We start from the raw sequence: 19,209 nt of genomic DNA, 5'->3' as shown, positions 1-19,209 counted from the left end.
AACATCTTTGGACTGACCGCATTAAGTATACCACGTCATCTGTAAAAAGAAAATTAGGTCCCTTGAGACATAAACTGAAAGGAACACCCGGAAGTGTTAAAAAATTGACATATATATCGCTCATAAGGCTAAAAACTAGAACATACATACATAGTACGGGATACACAGAGAAAACGGCCATTTTAGAAGTGGGAACAGTACAGAGCCGTGCAGTGTTTTGTACACAGCGATTTCCGAACTACTGTCTCTCTGTCTGACCTAATGCTAGACAACTAAACACAGCCAGTCCACATCAGACGCAAAATTTCTCGAGTAATCTTTAAATATTCACCGGTAAACACCAAAATCTTACGCCACTGACTCTGTAACTTGAAAAACCTTACACAAGCATCATTTCGCCTTGGATACCTATTTTCCAAGGACGAACCAGTATAAATATTCATATTTTTTGCGCACTATAACACACTGAAATTCAATACATAATGGGGGGCTCAAAAATGAAAATTTTTGAAATGCCCTCTAAAACAATGTGTAGGACTTTGTTGCTGTTTCAAGTTTCTGATTTGTTTATCTGCATATTCGTATTGTAGCCATAGTGTTTTATTAAATAGTATAATTTGTAGGCATTAAAATAATGATTCTTTTCAGGTTTTGCTCATTCTAAATGGATGATATGCGGCTCTCAGAATTGGGTGAAAATGCATCAAATTAAGGAAAAGAATTTTTCAGCAGTTGTTAGAAGTGGCTGTTAAAGCTCACATTGACGGGATTTTAAAGCGCAGGCTTTTTTTTCCGACCTATTCCTCGGAAGCCGAGCACCAGACCTAGGGATCAGACCAGACAAGGATGATGGTGATAATAGCGTTCTGCTGAGTCCGTACTCACATCCAGATTGGCTGCAAGAAGAGGGCTGATTGATGCACGTGCCCTACAAGCATTTAACAGTAAAATAATCGAGTAAAATTGCCCTCTAAATATTGCATTAAATTAGTACCCTGTAAACTGAAAGATGATTGGCAATCTGGATACAATAATGAGGAAAATAATAAACTACAGATAGCAAAGCCCATCCTAGGAGAATCGAAGACATGCACTCATTAATAACATTTCATCGAGTGGATTTTGTCATTTTCGAATCGGGCACACGCACCTTACAAACAACTTTGTTTCCTCACAACAACCTAAACCTACATGAGAATTATGGAAAAAAGGGTCCCGCCCGCCCCCCCCCCCCCCCCCCCCCTCTCCCTTCCGCCTTTCTTTTTTTTTTTGCAAGCACCAAACAAGAGCAACTAAGTAAAAACATTTCCCACGATCTTGTGATAAACAAATCCTTTTGTACCCTAGCTAACTTCCAGGAGAAAGAGCACTTGTTTTTTCTTGTATTTTTACTTTCTTACAGGAAGCAACGATTCTTAACAAGTTACGACAATACAAAAGATTTTTGAGTCCTTAGCGACTGAGTAAAGTCAATTGACGATGCGCTTGGCGCGTGATGCATCGGAGCCTTATGCGTCATACAACGCAACGCAACACAACACAGCAACATACCACCTAGCGCACTTAGAATTCTTTACGCTGAAAATACTTGAAGATCTGGAACTGGACTAAGCACCACCTGAGCGTCATTTTACAACGCAACAAGATGTACCGAAGAAAACGGTACAAAACCTGCAATCGCAGCTTACATTAAAGCAAAGATTGAGCGCACGCAACTACTGCAATCAATACTCCAGCCTTATACATGAAGATCACATGAAGCATGCGTTGAGTATTTCGGCATTGGAGTTGGAACCGCCATTTTAGCGCCCGCTGTTCAGCATCCTAGAAGAACAAATAAGCGTTTCATGGTGGCAGAGTCTTAATTAGTGCAGAGAGGGTGTTGTTCATTTCTCTTTCGTAAATAGAGAACATTATTATATGACAAAAATAGATGTTCGTTACAAGCACGGCACACGCATTATCTTGAACAGCGCAGTATTCGCATCATATGAGAATTGAAAGAGCCTGAACAAACCCCATTTCCTTCCTAAATCTATTATATCTACCTCTGCTCAAGGACTCTTCCCTAACGTTACTGGGAAGCTTTGCAAGGGTCTGAACGACGAGCTATGGAGCGAGTGGAGCCGCCTCGCAGCCCTATTACATCACTACACAGCATGCTTTCTTCCGGGAACGCAATTACGTGGCGAAGATAAATGACCTCAGCACTTGCTGCTCTGCCTAAACACGCCAATCGCAGACCGCCTTGCTCCGAGTTGCCTGTGCACCCAAGGCCAATTGTTCTGAAAGCCCCTATCCAAGTACCGGAACATTTTTCACTTCGCTGTGCCGTTGTCTTTGGAGTCTGACTGCCACTGTGCTCTAGATTTGCCATTTCTTTGCAAGGCGGAGATTTATTTTTTTTTTTTGAACTGTGGCCATTAGCACTTGTAGTTGCAAGCCCTTAGAAAACTCATTACGAAAACTTCCCGCGCTGTAAGACCCTACCGAATGTAGATTGTTTCGAAACTTCTAAACACCTTGAAACCAGTTATGTGGTCCTTGCGCTGAAATATTTTATCAGTGGCAAAGTGTATTCCTGATTCATGGACACTTTATAAATTCCCCGTGCACAGGCTCAGCAGAAAACGAGCCTGTCTAGGTTATCTGTGCAGGTGTGGGCATTAATTCGGTGATCATATTTTACTCACACACTTCGTGATGGTACTACAAGTCCGTGTTATTTTTGCCATTGCAACTTAGACTAGACTACTGTAATTTATCATTCCCAAAGGATTCTGTTTGCCTGGTGCGAGTATGCCGCGCAGTATGCAAACCAATCCGCGACGCATTACTTTTTTTCGCGAACTACGATGTTAGTAACGCATCATGTTTGGGAGCGGGAATAAAACATAAAAGGTGTCATTTCCTTGTACATTATGGCCGTCTAACAAGTCTGGACTCTCCACAGGAGAAAATGTTTTTTAAAGAGACCTTTGGCCGCTGAATAAGGATAACATTACCAAAATGTATTTTGTAATACTGTATTACACAAGACATTTTGGTAATGTGATCCTTACTCAGCATATCGTGTTTGTTTTTGTACACAGTGGAGCTGCAACCTGGTTCGTCGTGCATCGTGTAAGTTTATCTCAAGGCCCTTTATACATAGTCTTCTTTCCTTCTCGGTTTTTCTTTTTTTTTTTTAGTAGCAGAGCAGTTTTTCTAAATTTATGGCTAATTCTTTAGAACTAATTCATCTAGCGTTTCTTCCTTTAGTTATATTCATATTTTACTGTATAACTGTATTCCGCCCGCTCTTATTCTTCACGCATACTTCTTTCTTGAACTCAATTATGCTCAATGATACAACGCAACCATATCTCCTGTGATTACTTTTCTTAGAGGTGTAGGACAGCGCCAGCGGTGTTTTCGACGCAAATTTGTTGGTAACGCATGCACCTGCTCAGTGGTTAAGGTTACGTACTTGCCGTCCCTTGTTTTCTTTTTGCTTTCTCTCAGCACTACCTCCACTATGAGAGCAGATTTTTTATTTTTTCATGAGAAAGCAGGCCTCGTTTTCTTTTTACCGTGCACCTCGTAGTAACCGACAGACACAACCTAAAGAATGATGACCACCGTGAAAGAGAGAGGCCACAAATAAACATTTTCTCCGAGTTAAAAATTCTGGAGCGGTTTACATCCTAGGACGAATGAAACCTTCAGCTACCGCACGCCAAACACGATTTGTTTCAGTCCACTGGCTGCTTATTCCCCCAATATTTGTTTACTTCCCTGATTCCGCAAGCATATTCAAAGTCCCAAAACGGCAACAAAGCTTCGACGCAAGGAACTGCGCAGCTCGCACTATGGGCTATGCGATGTAGAACTCGCGTTCGTATGATACAATGTGTTTCAGCTTCTATCGATTTCATGAGAACACGTGCCCCGAATGGCGCGCTGCTGTATTCGGTATTGCTCCCTGGCGGCGTTCACATGCTGCATTTTACGTGCCCTTTGGGGAAGCGAGAATGCTACCAGAATTTGTTTTGGGATTTGAAGAACTGCGAAATCAGCTGTTCAGAAAACATGTAAGCTGGAAACGAGCACACTGCGCATCGTGGAATAAATCCAATACGATATAAATAAATTGTAGGGCCCTTCGTGAGAGCACTGGGACAAAAGCAGCAATGACACAGAGTGTGTTTGGTGTCTGAGAGCGGTCTATCGGCGCCTCTGCGACGCGGGTGGATTTTATGTCGACCGTACAATATATTACAATATCTCGAAAGCAGCGCATTCTGAACTACTGTCTGGTGGTGCGCGACATTCACATTCCGGGGGTAGGAGGCTTTGTGACAAGTTGGAATTGACAGCCTCTTTCATGGAATGGTTTTGAATGCGATTAATGTTTCATTGGCTGATAAGGCAAAATAAAACAGATATATATGGTGAACAATAGCCGCCCTCTCAAGTTGTTTAGGACAGCGAACGTGTGATTTGTTTGTCTATTTGAGAATGCGGAAGCGTGATATGTACAGGTCAAACTGTCCATGCATGTGAAATATTTGACGGGAATTCCGCGAATAGTCTGAGCTCAGTATTTCAATTCATGGATATTACAATAGGGCTAAACAATAACCAAAACGAATTCAAAGAGATGGAGGATTGGTATTACGGTCATAGCTGTTTGGTGTTCATATATATTTAAGCATCAAACTGCTACCAGGTCTTAAAATGCACATTAAAAAATCCATTAATACCTACCTGTTCTGCACCAAAAAGAACAACACAGCAGCAGTCAGGAAACATCAGCTTGAAAGCCAAAAATAAAATCGTCCTTGTTTGTATAAATCACCAAATAAGCATTATCCCATTATCTGTCGTACCAGTATTTCTTAGGTTAAGCGTGGTAGGCAATATGAGTGTATATCGGATGCCAAAATAGAAATGTTGTTAGCGCGCAGCTCTGGAACGCAAATAACAAGCACTATAGCTTCCGGCTTTCAGTTAGCGAAACTCCTTCAGGCGTGTATCCTGAATTTCGATCAAGGCGAAATTCTAGAGGCCCATGTGCTGTGCGATGTAAGTGCACGTTAAAGAACCCCAAGTGCTCGAAATTTCCGGAGCCCTTCACTACGGTGTCCCTCATAGCCTTAGTTGCTTTGGGACGTTAAACCCCAAAAAATCAAATCTTTTTTCCCCCTAAATTTCTTTCTCATAATCAGTTTTTTTTTTTGTAGGCTTTCGCATCAGTGCCAGGAACCAGACTTCGGAAGACGAATTCGGATGCTTCACATTTCAACTATCCCGAAATCTTTAAATTCCCTCCACTGATGAAGACACCAAGTAACGAGCCTAAGCAGAATTGATCATGAAAAGTGAACTAAAACCGTAATAAGTCTCACCCACTGGATTTCGAAACTGAACAGGAGTAGACAGTATTTACTCTTATTCAAGTTATATTTTCTGTCGAGCAGATTTGTACTAAGCTAGTAGTGTCTCGTATTACGCGGGCAAAAGTTGTCGCCAGATCAACTAACTTTATTTTTCGTTTCAATGACCCATTGGACGGGGCTGGGGTACCAATATTATGAGAATCCGTTAACCACAGTGGTTGCCTAGTGCGTTGAACATCAGCCGTTTATGCAACAGATTAGGCGTTAGCTCTCTCATGCTCCGCTTCTCCGGGGTCAAATGCCCGAGAAAATGGTTCTCTGTTCCCACCTTTGCCAGTCAGAAACACGCTTTCCTTGGCACTCCTTGGTGAAGCTGCCTTGCGTCATTAAAATGAGACCGTCATCAGCCCGATCATAATTATCATTCTACGAGTGCATCCGTTATTGAAATAAATGCACTACTTTTGTCTACCTATTCCTGCAAAATATAACCAAAATACCTTTAGCCTGTAAAGCATGCTTCACGTTCTGCTTGCTAGTGACAGGTGAAGAACACGCGCACTGGTAGGGCATGGTCTGAGTGATAAACGACCCGATGCTTCAAGTGTGCCATAAGCGATGCTGTAGCAGTCTACAGCTTAACCATTACCGCCTTGCATTCTTGAAGGTTCACAGACACCGAGCAACACATTGCCGTTTTTGCATCTTACCTTCATAAAAATGGCACCGACTCAACTGAAAATCGATTGCATAATCTTGGCCTGAGGAGCCGAACGCTATGCTATATCATCAGCTCCGCCAAGTAGGACCAATAGGCGTTCATTATGAAAGGGCACTATGCATTGCTGACATTTTCACATGGATGGTTTTACTGGTTACGCGGTCATCGTCAGTAGTTGCACAGGGAGATCCTAAATGTCGAACGAGGACGTGAGCGGCTCTGTGGCAGCGATTTTAGGCTATGTGACTACTTACCACTTAACACCTCTAATGTAAAATAACACCGCTAATGCTATTAAAGTGGTAATTTAATATACAAATATTAGGAGTGTTAGGAATGTAATGTTGTACATCATTACCGACTACCTTGGGGAGCTGCAACGAAGTCACAGTGCGTCTTCTGCCATTCACACGCCAATTGCTAATTCTACCAAATATCTTTTAGCCCAAGTGCTGCTTTCAAGCAAAATAACTCCAGTTCAGTTCTTTCAGAACACGGAGTGTCCACTGTTCTTTTCCTTCAGGATTGTACACAGTTGTGGTCAAAGCGCTACTGCGGTCGCGAACTTCTAAAATGCGTGAGTCGAATGAAATCGCAGAAACACTCATTAATTTTTACTATGCAGGGAAATCTTCCAAAATGCAATTTATTAATTATTACAGAATCTGGATAAGCATCTAACAGGCTCTGATGGATCTCATGTTTCTGGGCAATGTTCCACGCTGTCGAAAGGAGCATAAACCTTAAGCGTTTGAACTTGTCCATCGTTTCCTAAAATCGGCGTACAACGGTAGAGATTACCAGTAATACATTATTGATGTGCTTTGAAGATACTTCTGCTACGCTGTCATGACTGATGCAGTCACAGATAAAGCGCGTTTTTTTCTCATTCATTCACTGCTCACATGTATGCATGCTCCGGGCGCTGCTCGCTACATTTCAAGGAAATCGGACACCTTCACTTTGAATATAACGAGCAAGAAAAGCCCTTTGAGTTTCTAGCAATCAAGAAACTACTCTGGCTTTAGTAGGATGCGAGCTTTTTGTCTAAACTCAGGGCACGTTGGTTTGCTTGTTCTAGACAGGGTCCTCTTTTTTTTTTATTGAAAACAAATTTACTATATATCCCGCAGCCAAGATATTCTCTGAGGATACAGTTTCTGACAATAATTCTCAGTTGTATCCTGAATGCTTGCGTTCTAGTTTCGCAGAAACATTGCTTTCTCTCTAAAGTCACAAAGTGGCAGTTTGGGCACGTCGGCAACAGATTACATACAATAAAGTGCAACGCGCACGAGAGCTAAAGTGTGGTCTTTCTCGTCCAGGTGCGATGTTGCGCCCTTTTGGTGTGTTATCTCTGGAGTCGACATGCAATATCTGAGATAGTTTTCTGTGATGGTATTCTGCCACACTATGACGGTGTACGACAATAACCAAGGGAACATGATGAGTTTAAAAGACAGAAAAAGTAGCGGCCATTTCCTCAAATACATCCACGCATAGTACATAGCACGTGTGGTCAGATAGTCTCCTTTTAATTAAGACTACGCGCTATTCCGGCCACGACCATTGGCTCTCCATAACGACCGCCGCTTAATTTAGACACTACAATATGCTGAAACAGCATTTTGTAAATTTTTAATCATTAGTTTTGTTAATTTTTCGTGGGTGCAAAAGCACCCCATAGCGCCAGAGATGCAAAACAAAGTTAAAAAAAATATTGCTAAAAAGTTAAAAGCAACCAACATGGTGCAACGCAGTGCTCTTAGATATTTGGTGTTACTTTATAATGGTGACACCAGGCGAGGTCTAGCGACAGTTTGGGGCTTATTGGAACGGAACGACACGAGACGCAGAGTGCCAATGTAAGAAATAAAACATAATTTCGCACAGGGTATGTCCGTGCATTCAGACGTTTCACCTAATAGTGTGATACGCGGCAAAACATGTTCAGTACCTTAAAAAGTGAATGCACATGTTTAATTCTGAAAAGTGCATTTTGCCATAGGAGATGCACCTGGGTAAGAAATTTGTTTCATTCCTCCATCCTTATCATTACTTACCCTCTTTGAATGTTAGGGCTGACTCCTAGAGCTTGGAACTGATTTTTAGTGTGCCTTGCTGATGAATATTTTTATCATTTATAGGGACGTTCTAATTTATTTGGTTATTATTCACGCAAGGCAGGTCGCTACATTTAAAGAAGTGTGTTTGGCGCAAAATCTTCTCAGCGCTCATAATTTTCAAGAACTGTATAGCATTTATTCAACGGCAGTTTTCTCCCACGAGTAACACTCAGAGTTAACGAAAATGAAATCAGCATGCACGATCGACCTCTCTCGGGGGAAAAAACAGGTTCTGAGGCTACACTGCGATGAGCCCGCAAAACCAGGTGCTGTCAGGAGTAAACGGTACCGATGGGTCCAAGGCGCATTTCTACTGCTGCCGCCTATCTGGATCTTTCGGAGCCCCCTGAAAAAAAAAAATAAAGTACATGAACAACTGCTAGGCACAATGACGACTGAGTGCTTAGGGAAACGCATGACAAAAAAAAAAGAACACATGACTTTGTGCCTTCAGAGAAATGTACTCGTATTCTTGAAACTTACGCGCGCGGCCTAGGAAATGGCTTCCAAATATTGCCTCACTTGTGGAAAAAATAAACTTCAATGCTTCATCAACGAAGTTCATTAGATTGTCGGGCTTCTGGACTTTGTGAAATTTTCTAAGTGCCAGCGACAACATTGCCATGCAGAGTGAAGTGCAAACTGATACATAAACTGTACTGGTGTAACAAATACCGGAGAAGATTACGTCATTTGTTTTGGAGGAAGTTAGGAAATCTTTCATGTTCGGACTTCAGTAGGACATGTATTACAGAGAAGTGGTGATCGCCTGTCTCTTAGACTGAGAGGAGGATTCCAAGGTAAAGGATGCGTAGTAGAGATCTAGGCAGGAAAATGAAATAAAAATGTTCCTGGTGTAACATACCCGGATCTGGAGCAGAATAGAGTAATTAGTAAGTCTGGGCGAGTAGTCGATAATGTTTAATATTCGCTCAAGTAGTAAAGTATTCTGTATTCGATTCAATCCGTATGTTTGGTATACTGAGTATCGAAGTATTCGTCTCAAGCGAATAACGTTTCTGGAACGCTTGCTTCATGTGGTTTCTGTGCAGCGTACGTCCAAAAGGACGACGCTATGGTGCGCGCTCTGCTAAAGTCCTGCATCCACGGACACTTCCTAATCGTACTCGCTGGGTGCCGGCGCGCCCGCGCGTATTCCGGAGCTGATCTGGCCATGCACGCGGCAGCTCACGTGAGCAAGCGCGAGCGCGGCGCCCAGATCTCTACTTGCCTGGTTTGTGTGCCCGCGCACCCCCGCGGTGCGCTCATACTGGAGCCTGCACAGGGGCGTGCATCAATTAGGGACGCGCGATTCCTTGACATCCGTGGGACAAGACTGAGCCGACTGCAGATGCAGCATCCACTTTCCTCCGCGTGAAATTCGCGAATCAATTGCGACGGCACGCGCGTGAAGGTGCTAGCACGAGGCACATGGAGAAGGTTGCCCCTTTCAGACGCCTAACGAGGAGTGGCGCTGGGCGCGCAGGAGCACGGTGCGTACACTTAGTAGGTGTACATGGAGTCGCACTTAAAAGCGAAAGCTTCCCAACAATGCAATAAAAAAAAAGCTGGCAGTCGGAGGTACCAAAGTACGTCGGCTTCGCATGTAGTTAGACTCCCCAGATTTCTGTCTGTTTTCGCAAAAAGTCGACACATCTGCGATGAGTGTGACCAAGCATCAACGCACTCTTAGCTTTCTCATTTAATGACCTTGTGGGGTGGAAAATAGATGATTTTAAAAATACCTATTGTGCCATTCGACCTTTCTTGTTCCACAATTGTTGCAAACATTCGCTTCGAATCAACAAACAACTATTTGCGTAGGCGTAGTTATCAGAGGTCAGTGATATGCACCTGTGGCCTGAATTGGACTTATGCAGGGCTTATGATGATGATGAGGATGACGAAATGTCGAGAATGGGCAGTCAGGCGGCAGGGCTACGGTGAGTGCAGAGTTGAACGCTCATGAGTGCTTGAGTCACATTAGTTCTCGTCATTCGCAATGAGTATGTTACTCTCTGTGGCGTTCGTGTCTGACGTAGTACAATAGTGAATACATATATTTGTGTTAGCGAACCAACCAAGGTCAGGCTACTCGCTTTTATTGAAGCGGATGCGCTCCCGAATTTACTTCTAAAGGAATCTCCTAAAAATGCATCACAGCTGTGGTAAATAACATGCATTTAACGAACGCCTATTTCGTGTTTGACCATAGTTAGAGCTCGAACCGGACAGACCTGCTCCGACTGACTGGCGGCGGCACTGTCGTTCGCACATGGCAATGGTGTGGAACCTGTTTCCGTTTCCCAGGCAGCGGCTGTAGAGGAAGGGCAGGCACTGGTCCTTCTCTTGGTCGTAGTAGAAACGCCGCCTGCTTGGCCACAACCTGCACACGAATAGATAACCAAATATTACTTTTACCACACTTTCATTAAGGCAAAAACCAACACTAAAATCAATAAGCTATCAGCTCTTTCTGGTCGCACTTGTTATCGTGTGTATCTTTGCGCCATCTGCCTTCTTCATGCATACTAAATACCTGAGAAGTTATTACTTGAACTTAAAACTGAACTGGAAAAAACATATTCTACGCGCGCAATGCTATTCGTTATCTCAATTCAGTTTTGTGCTGCTGACGCACAAAAAGGCATAAACGAGATATTTTATTTCAGAGCCCTTTCTGAAAGTAATACCTGCCCTGAGTTTTAACTAATCCAGCCCTGTATATCGAAATAGAATGAGTAATGCATCTTCCTTTCTAGCGGGGCACTGCGTTTTCTTTACACTACCGGCATCCGCTTATAGAAACACTAAGGAGAAATTGACGCCGGCCTTTACCGATATACTGCGGCATTCTAACGACAAATACACAACCGTGACCGAAAACTAAGCTTTAATAATCTAAAAAGGAACAGAAAAAAATACAGGTGACGCTATAATCGGTCGATTTCCCAATTGGATTATGTGTGAGGACATTAAATAAAATGCGGATCTCTGAGGCTATGCTACACCGCCAGTCATTTAGCAATAGCAGCAACCTGTCTTTCTCGGTGCGGACATCACGCGTTTCAATCGAGTGGAGGAAAATTTTTAAAATTTAATTTTCGCATCCATAAGTGTTTTGTTTTTTGCCAAGAGACCTCCGTTAACATTCCCGGGAAGAGCCATAAAGTGAATTTTTAGAGAGAACCACACGAATTCTCCTCAGCGTCTCTTTCATGATTTTGATGATATTTGATGATGAAATAAGCGCATAGGAACGTTTTACGCTAACCGCTAGCAACGAGCAAAGGATAAACACATGACAGGGCCTTGAGCCAACAATAAGACGTCATTGTGCTCAGGTAGTCATGAGCGCAGTTAAGGATTTTCGAGCTAAGCTTCAATAGGAGTTGGAAAAAGAGAACAGGGCAGAGGGTTTCTGTTGGAGCAGAGGGGTTGGAAAAATAACGTAGTGGAGTGATGAGGAAATGCGTCGAATATGGCAAAGCCATAATATCCGCCCTGCTACTCACGGGATATAATTTCCTGTAATACTGTTTTTTTGTGGCATGCAGCAAGCGCCCGGTTTATAGTACACCGGGCTGAATTTTTCGTACAAAAAACGCACCCCGTAAATAGATTTACGTTGGACTGTAGACTATATTGGGCATCATTGAAAACGAACATGCTGTATAGTCCTCACCTGTAGATAGTCCTGAAAGTACAATATCTTAGCTTTTAAACGTGTATGCCATTCAGACTGTATACGAGAAATTATGGTTCCTCTGAGGCGGCAATGTTACGAATATAAAGCACCATAAATAGTGCATTAGCGAGCATTGCGGCTGACATACCAACGCTCCTTTCATTGCTGGCTGTGCTAGTTAGTAAGTTCAGGCATATCACCACTTGAGGCTTCAAGACGAGCTGAGTGCCGAGAATTTTGCTTGGATTTGGATTCTGCAGAAGATTTGTATACAGCCCAGTTAGAACATAGCTGGTGCAGTACGTACCGAGGGTAGCTCAAGTCGCATGGACCCGAGTCCACAGGCCGCGAGCACACGTCTGTAATGCAGTGTTAAAGGATAAGAAGACCGGATGTAAAGAGAAAGGCCCATAACAAAAATTGAGCATTATCTCTCCGTTCATTATTTGCTCGCACTGTAGCTATGGATTCGGTTTTATACGCCATTTCTTTTTAACATGCGCAGTCACATGCTTTCGCCAAACATGCGTCTACTTGAAATTCAGGGCATGATCCATTTTTCTAGTTTACACCGAGTCTTTTGTCATTGTATGGTAATTACGGCTGGAGCTATCAGAGGTCAAGAAAGTTGCTTGGGGAGCTAGTATTTGAACTTTGTTCCATGTAGATTTATAAGTACAATACCATTCACTTTCGTGACTGTCTGTATCGAGAATAAGTGGGACGGGACGCTAGTACAGGAGATCCTCCAGTCGGCGACTGAAAGGATTAAAGTGCAATGATGAAAATATAAGTGGCATATGTTGATTTTTTTTAGTTACTACTTAGGAAGCCTTACTGCAAGCATTACGCGCGAGAAGCGACCAAGGCCTTCATAAACGCTGTGAGAAGAGTGCCATTGCCCCGTTAAAGAAGATTTTGTATTAAACTTCAAATGCATTCTCCCTAATCTTTCCAGCTGACAGATAAGGTTCCTAAGACTAACAAAAAACAAATTCTGTTACATCTAGTGCGAAGAGGCTGCGCTGCCATGGTTGCACGCTTCAAAGCTAACAGTACTATTCAGCACCAGGACACATGTTTTGATCCTGGGGGCACTCAGTTTTCGTTTTGCGGTCGCCTCCAGCAGCCTTTTGCTATTGGCATTTAGTAGAGCCGAATACGACAACTTCCCTTAAGGCCTGTTGTTTGGCTTTCACCCAAATGGCTCGATCTCGTGTAACATGTTGGCGACAACGCTGGGCAAGGAAGCATTTACCTTCGCAGCGAGTCTTGCACTCTTCAAGATGGAGGAAGCTGTCCCAGGCTCCTTCACAGAATCCGTACTGGGTAGACTCACAGCGGCCTATTTCAATGTTGTAGTAGTAGCGCCCTTCGACTCCATCCCTGCAGCGACCTCCTTCTAATGGAGTCCGGCATGGATCTGCAAATGTTGTAGTATTTAGTACTTTAGTATGAGCCTTACCAAAAGGTCACGATCAAAGAACATGATCAAATGGTTCTGGCGTACTAAAGGGACGTCTTGGGCGCCATTTTTTGGTAGAGCACGCAGCTTCGGCAGTTCAAATAAGCACCGACGTCATGAAGGCGGCCACATTGTGGTTATGTAGCACGGCGAAAGGTAGCAAACATATCTAATCAGGTTATTGCACTGCCGAAGCTGCACGCTGTGCCATCAAATGACGCCAGGGACTGTAGATGAATACTTAAACTCTCTTGGACTCTTTTCTCGCCAAAGAGGCGTGTGTGCGGGCCACCTGAAAAATAAAACTAGGTTGACTTAGTTGCGACTAACGGCATGTCGGTTTAGTCTGATCAGCTGAATGAACATAGCGCAATAAGGAAGAGAACAGTTGTTGGCACCCAACTGTGTGTGAACACCTCGAGGTAGTTCTGAAGGAAGCTGCGCGAGGAGCAGTCATGTCACACGGCCCACAGCTGGCGCGCCACCGCCGTCGCTGCGCTGGCGACTCAGACGTGCCGCCGCCGCGCTCGCCAGTTGCGCATGCTCAGTAGCGGTGCATAGCTAACGTGCCGGGGCCGCCGCCGCCGCCGCTGCCGCGCTCTCTCCATCGCCTCTCTCTCTCTCTCTCCTCGTTGTTTTCGCAATGCTTCAGGTTTAACCAGGGCTTAACCACTGCCCATTTTTTTCCTCATCTATACAAAAACACACACCGATAAAAATAGCTGCTTCAGATCACAGTTATGAAGTGGCCTGCATTTTGAATTTTTGCTTTGAACACCTGAGTATGAAATTCATAGCTACGCTGCAAATCCCACTTTTCGTCCACTCCAGAAATGTTTGCCAAAACTTGTTCGGCTCTACCCGAATTCAAACATTTTTCCTAAGTAGTGAATATCGTAGATAGCCTATTAAACCTTTTTTATTGCTGACGTATCTGGAATCCATTTTAAAAAAGCTGTGAGAAATGTTAATTTTTCATGCAAAAATAATTAACTGTAGATGCATGGAAAGCATTTCTCCTAGGCAGTTCTTTTCTGGCTGATACTTAAGTATAATTCCTATATATTGTTGAGAAAAAATTTCGGCCGCAAAAGAAGAAGGAATGGTTTTTGTAAATCTTGTAACGAAACCTAGTTTTCCACTCGTCTCGAAAATTCAAAACGCTTTCACATGATCGAAAAATTTCTTCCTGAAAAATAAAGGGTAAAATTAATTTCTACAGTGCGATAAACAAGCATAAATTTCCCTGAAGAAATCGGAGCGGTACATCGAAAAGATTCGGTTGTTTGACGTGGAATGACCCATAATTGTCTTACAGTGCCATATGTTTTTTTGTATAAAGAAAGAATTCACGACAGTACCCAAAAATACACTCTCTGAAAGTCATTCTTTAAGAACCCGGCTTTAAGAACACCACTACTTACTCTCACATTCGTCACAGCAGTCCTTGTAGTGGGCGAAGTTGTTCCCATTGCTGTCGCAGCCATTGAATGACTGACAGAAGCCGGACGTTACATTAAAAAAGTACCGCAAAGTGGTTGCGTTGCACGTTCCTTCCTGGAGTGGAAGCTTGCACACTTCTGCGGACAAAACGAGCATGAGTGTAACAAGATGGAATGTGACACATTAGTATTGACAGACTAAAAAGCACAGTTTTAAAGGCTTCTACAACCGACTCGCGAAAACCAAAATGTTGTCAGTGCTTTACAGTGGCTGAAATTACATTTGCTGACATATCCGCTAACGCATCCAGGACACCTGTCAGACACATGATGGCGCTCTTTGGCTGCAGTTGCTCTTGCTCGATAAAAAAAAAAAAAAACACCACCATCATCATAATCATAATCGCATTTGTCAGATACTTTGGTAAAGTAGCCGCTATTGGCATTATGATGGCATCGCATACCGTACCTTTTAAAGCTCTGAAAAAAGAAGGACAATATATTTAAAATATCTCAGTGTCTTACTTCGGACAGTATTTTTGGTGTGGGGAAATCAAAGGACCAGGTTGACAATTCTCGTAAACTTCTTGGGATCGGCGTTTTAACTAATGCTGCTATTACAACATTACTAAACTTGACCTCACCGGCAAGAAGAGTAAGCACAATTTCCGTACACTCTTTCAGACAGGAAACATAAGGCGAGTGCTATGACAACTCTTACTTCTCTACTGAAAGAAATTTGTAACAGATTGAATGCCGCTCAGTGCTTTACTCAGCTCGCCTTATAAGTCTAAAGTGACCGCGAAGGCAAAATTCCATTCCTCAGATTAGTTCATGCAAGCTTCTTGAGGTTAGCACAGGCAGCTACACATCCCGGAAGCATACAGAGTATCGCTTTTTTTTCTCTGAAAGCTATCTCTCAAGCTGTGGACAAAGCTGCCGTTTCAAAAACACGAGCTTCCTTTTGGCGTTTAAAAATGATCTAACAAGAATTCCCACGCGTAGATCTTATGAAACTGGTATGAAAATTGCCGTATAAATACCTTCTTAATCAGGAATATGAAAGTAGTCCTCAATAATACCTTCTTAATGAGGAATATGAATGTAGTGTTAACCAGTTTAGAAGACCATATATGATATTTCTTGAGCGCAAAGCAGCGCTCATTAATGACGATGTGTTTACAGCTACTTACCGCCCAATGTACGTTACTTACTAAGCTGCACAATAAAGCATGATCCAAACTATGTGGCACCAAGGAATGTTGCAAACAGATTTTTACATTTTCTTCTAGATTAGAGTCTTCCTGAACCCTACTGTGCTCCTTTTATACACTTCCCAAAACACTCATGTCGTACTCATTAGCTCGATGCTACCAATAAATATAGGTATACTTACCGGCTCCTTGAGCAGAACACCATGCCACGTTGGTTAGAAGAAAAATGCATGTCCTCAGGACCTGCATCGCCTGCACAAACGAGGACGCCGCAAGAAGGGCAAAATAGCACGATAGTAACTGTACCGTTCAGCGATGGAATACAGGAAAGGCAGTCGTTCGGGTTTCAGAAGACGCACTTTGATTCCATACCATCAACAAGCTCACTCCTCTAAAGTCACATAGGTACTGGGAACCTCAAGCGAATAGCAATACCCCATTTGGCGCTGACGTTCAGTATATAAATATATATTTTTGACAATTTCACGTAATACCACGAAAGTGTGCAATGTTTACCTTTGAGGGAACACTCACCTCACCCAAAGAGAGGAAGAAGAGTACTGTTTAAAGGAAATACCAACGAGCATTTTTTTCGATTAAACTCTATACGGAAATTTCACATTGTAGAAGAAAATATTTTATGGCAAATTTTTTGAGGTAGTTCTTTTCCACGCGCGGCAGTGGCGCATGGCAGTAAAAAATCATCAAGGTTTTTTGAGATTGACAATCAGAATCTCTTCGAATGCAGAAGCTATTGGAAAGACGAGAAGTGCTCGTGGCCCTAAGGGCCGGACTAAGACAGATTAATGTAAACCAATGTAGTGGCAATCTTTTGAAAGGCAGTTAGATTAACACCGCACCTTATGTTTACTGCAGAATTTCTCTGTCCGATAAGTGCGAATATCGATAACAATGTTTTAAGCGTACCTTCATCTGCTCACTTCCTAAGACGAAGGCGCCAAAAAGCAGACTCTTTTTTCTCTTTAACTCCTGAGCAGTTTATTACCTCGGTCGCGCAACGGCTGCATGGTGGGTAGCGCATCCGCCTCGCAATGCGGCAGCTCCAGGTTCGATCCCCAGCGCCGCCAAGTACCCACCGGTGATACAGTGGGCACACGCTTGGCCCTGGCCTGGTGCTCGGCTTAGTTAGGGTGAACTGCTTGAGAAATAGGTCTTTGACCCCACCTTGAGTAGAAAATACCTGCTGCCGTGGCTCTCCTTGGCAACAGATGTCCTGGCACCATAAAAAATTATCCTCATAACTACTTCAGTCATTAACAAGTTAGCACGCAGCAGCGGTTAAATAGTTGCGGTCGAGAGTGTCATACCGCATCTTTTACAGCGTTCCCCATACTGCATGTAATCCGAGCGCGTCCATCCGTTGGAGAGGCGAGTTAGCTCACTAACCTAAAATATTTTCTTCTCCTTAGTTATAGCATGTTCAGCAAAACAACGCTTTCATTCGTCTTTGTTGACCCCCAGCCGAACCATGAGGAAGGTTTCATTCTGTGCTGACATGAATGCGACATTCAGTTCTTATAGCCGTCGCGCACTTTTGCCTCCATTGGCTGCTATACCTGCCTCTGATTCATTTTACAGTTAGAAACAGCCTCCATTGAATTAATTACTCACTGAAGCTAGTCATACTTAGAAACTCTACACAAGCGAATTTTTCAACGGGAAGCTGTTTATGGGCGCAATTTCTCGCGTATTGTAAGATTGCACTGCAACAATAATATATCCACAGATTCCCCTTGGAATGCTACGTCAGAAATGCACTCCATTGACATGAGCAAACTTTTAAAGTTTGCTCATGTGCAAAGCACATGACATGAGCAAACTTTTAAAGTTTGCTCATGTCAGAGATAGAGATCAGACCGTTGTCATGAGTATGTTCATAACAGTAAATTGCCTAACATTAACAAATAGTGTACAAGAAAGGGGACTTATTTTTGTCGGCATTTCTCGCTGCAAACATGTTTAATTCTACGTGATGTAGCCTTGCTCTTTAGGCGCAGCCTTATTACAGAAGCACAATATTTGTACCCATGCTTCGACTATGGTTTGGTTTGGTTTATGGGGTTTAACGTCCCAAAGCAACTCAGGCTATGACAGACGCCGTAGTGAAGGGCTCCGGAAATTTCGACCACCTGGGGTTCTTTAACGTGCACTGACATCGCACAGTACACGGGCCTCTAGAATTTCGCCTTCATCGAAATTCGGCCGCCGCGGCCGGGATGTTTCGACTATAGCCATAGGAAAAATAATTCTCCATAACTTGGGCTGGTTGCTGAACACTACACCATCTGTTTCATTGAAGTATGCACTCAAGTCGCGGGTACTTGAAGCCTGTAATACTTGAAGGATACGTAGTTCGCATTATTCGTCCGGTGCCTATTCAGAACGGCTACAAAATTATGCATACCTATGGCTGTTTTAGGACCTAGGTTGCATAACTCTCTTAAGCTTTTATTGTTGTTGCAAGCGGCACAATAATCTTCATTCAGGGCCGAAACAAGTGGTGCATTATTTATTGACTGCTTTCTCCATTCATATTTATTTACCTTTAATGTAAGCCACAATTAAGTAAGACTACAGCCTGGACGACAAACAAAAAGCACCAACCGTTACTGTTCTGCCTCACTCCAAGGCGACGTTCACAGGCGACGGCAATGACCTCGCTAGAGGGCTGTGTTGCACATCCACGCGAGGAGTCCCACCGAAGCAACTTTAACGGCTATATCCTCGTCTGTTCCGCTTGGCCTCGATTGCGCTGCGCCTCTCTTTCTTCTACTGTATGACGCGTATTCCTACGGAAGGGGGGGGGGGGGGGGGGGTAATATGGGAGTGGCCTCGCGAGGAAACAATTTTGGCGCTTCCTCGCGCAAACTTCCTCTCACGTGGTACCCTGCACGTGTATCCTGTTCGTTGGGGGTGTAGCAGTAGTTCCCCTCAGGCCATGCTTCTGTCCCGCTTCGGTGCACCGGATCCACGTGTCAGTGAAGTTTCCTTTTTTTTCTTCCTTATACTTTATAGGCCAGCGAGAAGTCATTACACGTCAGTAATCGTACGACGAGAGCGTACAGGCATGGAGGAAAATGGAAAGACTAAGCGCTTGATTGGAATTGATCTACAGGTTGAAAAACTGCACTATAGAGATGCAGTACACAAG

At 43.4% G+C, this 19,209-nt stretch overlaps 1 protein-coding gene across 2 annotated transcripts; it reads right to left on the bottom strand.

Moving 5' to 3' along the window:
- Positions 1–5,949: 5,949 nt before the first annotated feature.
- On the bottom strand, positions 5,950–18,796 carry LOC149364411 (BPTI/Kunitz domain-containing protein-like). Of its 2 annotated transcripts, XM_089570107.1 has the most exons (7): positions 18,663–18,796; positions 16,220–16,289; positions 14,806–14,961; positions 13,175–13,339; positions 12,224–12,275; positions 10,466–10,614; positions 5,950–8,574 (listed from the first exon to the last, which is right to left on the bottom strand). In XM_089570107.1, exons 2-7 carry the CDS (start codon positions 16,284–16,286, stop codon positions 8,552–8,554), a joined length of 612 nt encoding a protein of 203 aa, XP_089426233.1. In that variant the 5' UTR covers positions 16,287–16,289; positions 18,663–18,796; the 3' UTR covers positions 5,950–8,551. The 2 variants fall into 2 exon arrangements, with proteins under 2 accessions (XP_089426233.1, XP_089426234.1); XM_089570108.1 differs by lacking the exon at positions 12,224–12,275.
- Between the last annotated feature and the right edge of the window lie 413 nt (positions 18,797–19,209).

This window comes from Amblyomma mixtum, chromosome 2, assembly GCF_055824585.1.
Source record: "Amblyomma mixtum isolate Tamu chromosome 2, ASM5582458v1, whole genome shotgun sequence".
NCBI lineage: Eukaryota > Metazoa > Arthropoda > Arachnida > Ixodida > Ixodidae > Amblyomma > Amblyomma mixtum.
The sequence above is the reverse complement of the archived record's forward strand: the minus strand, read 5'-3'. Positions and strand labels throughout refer to the sequence as shown.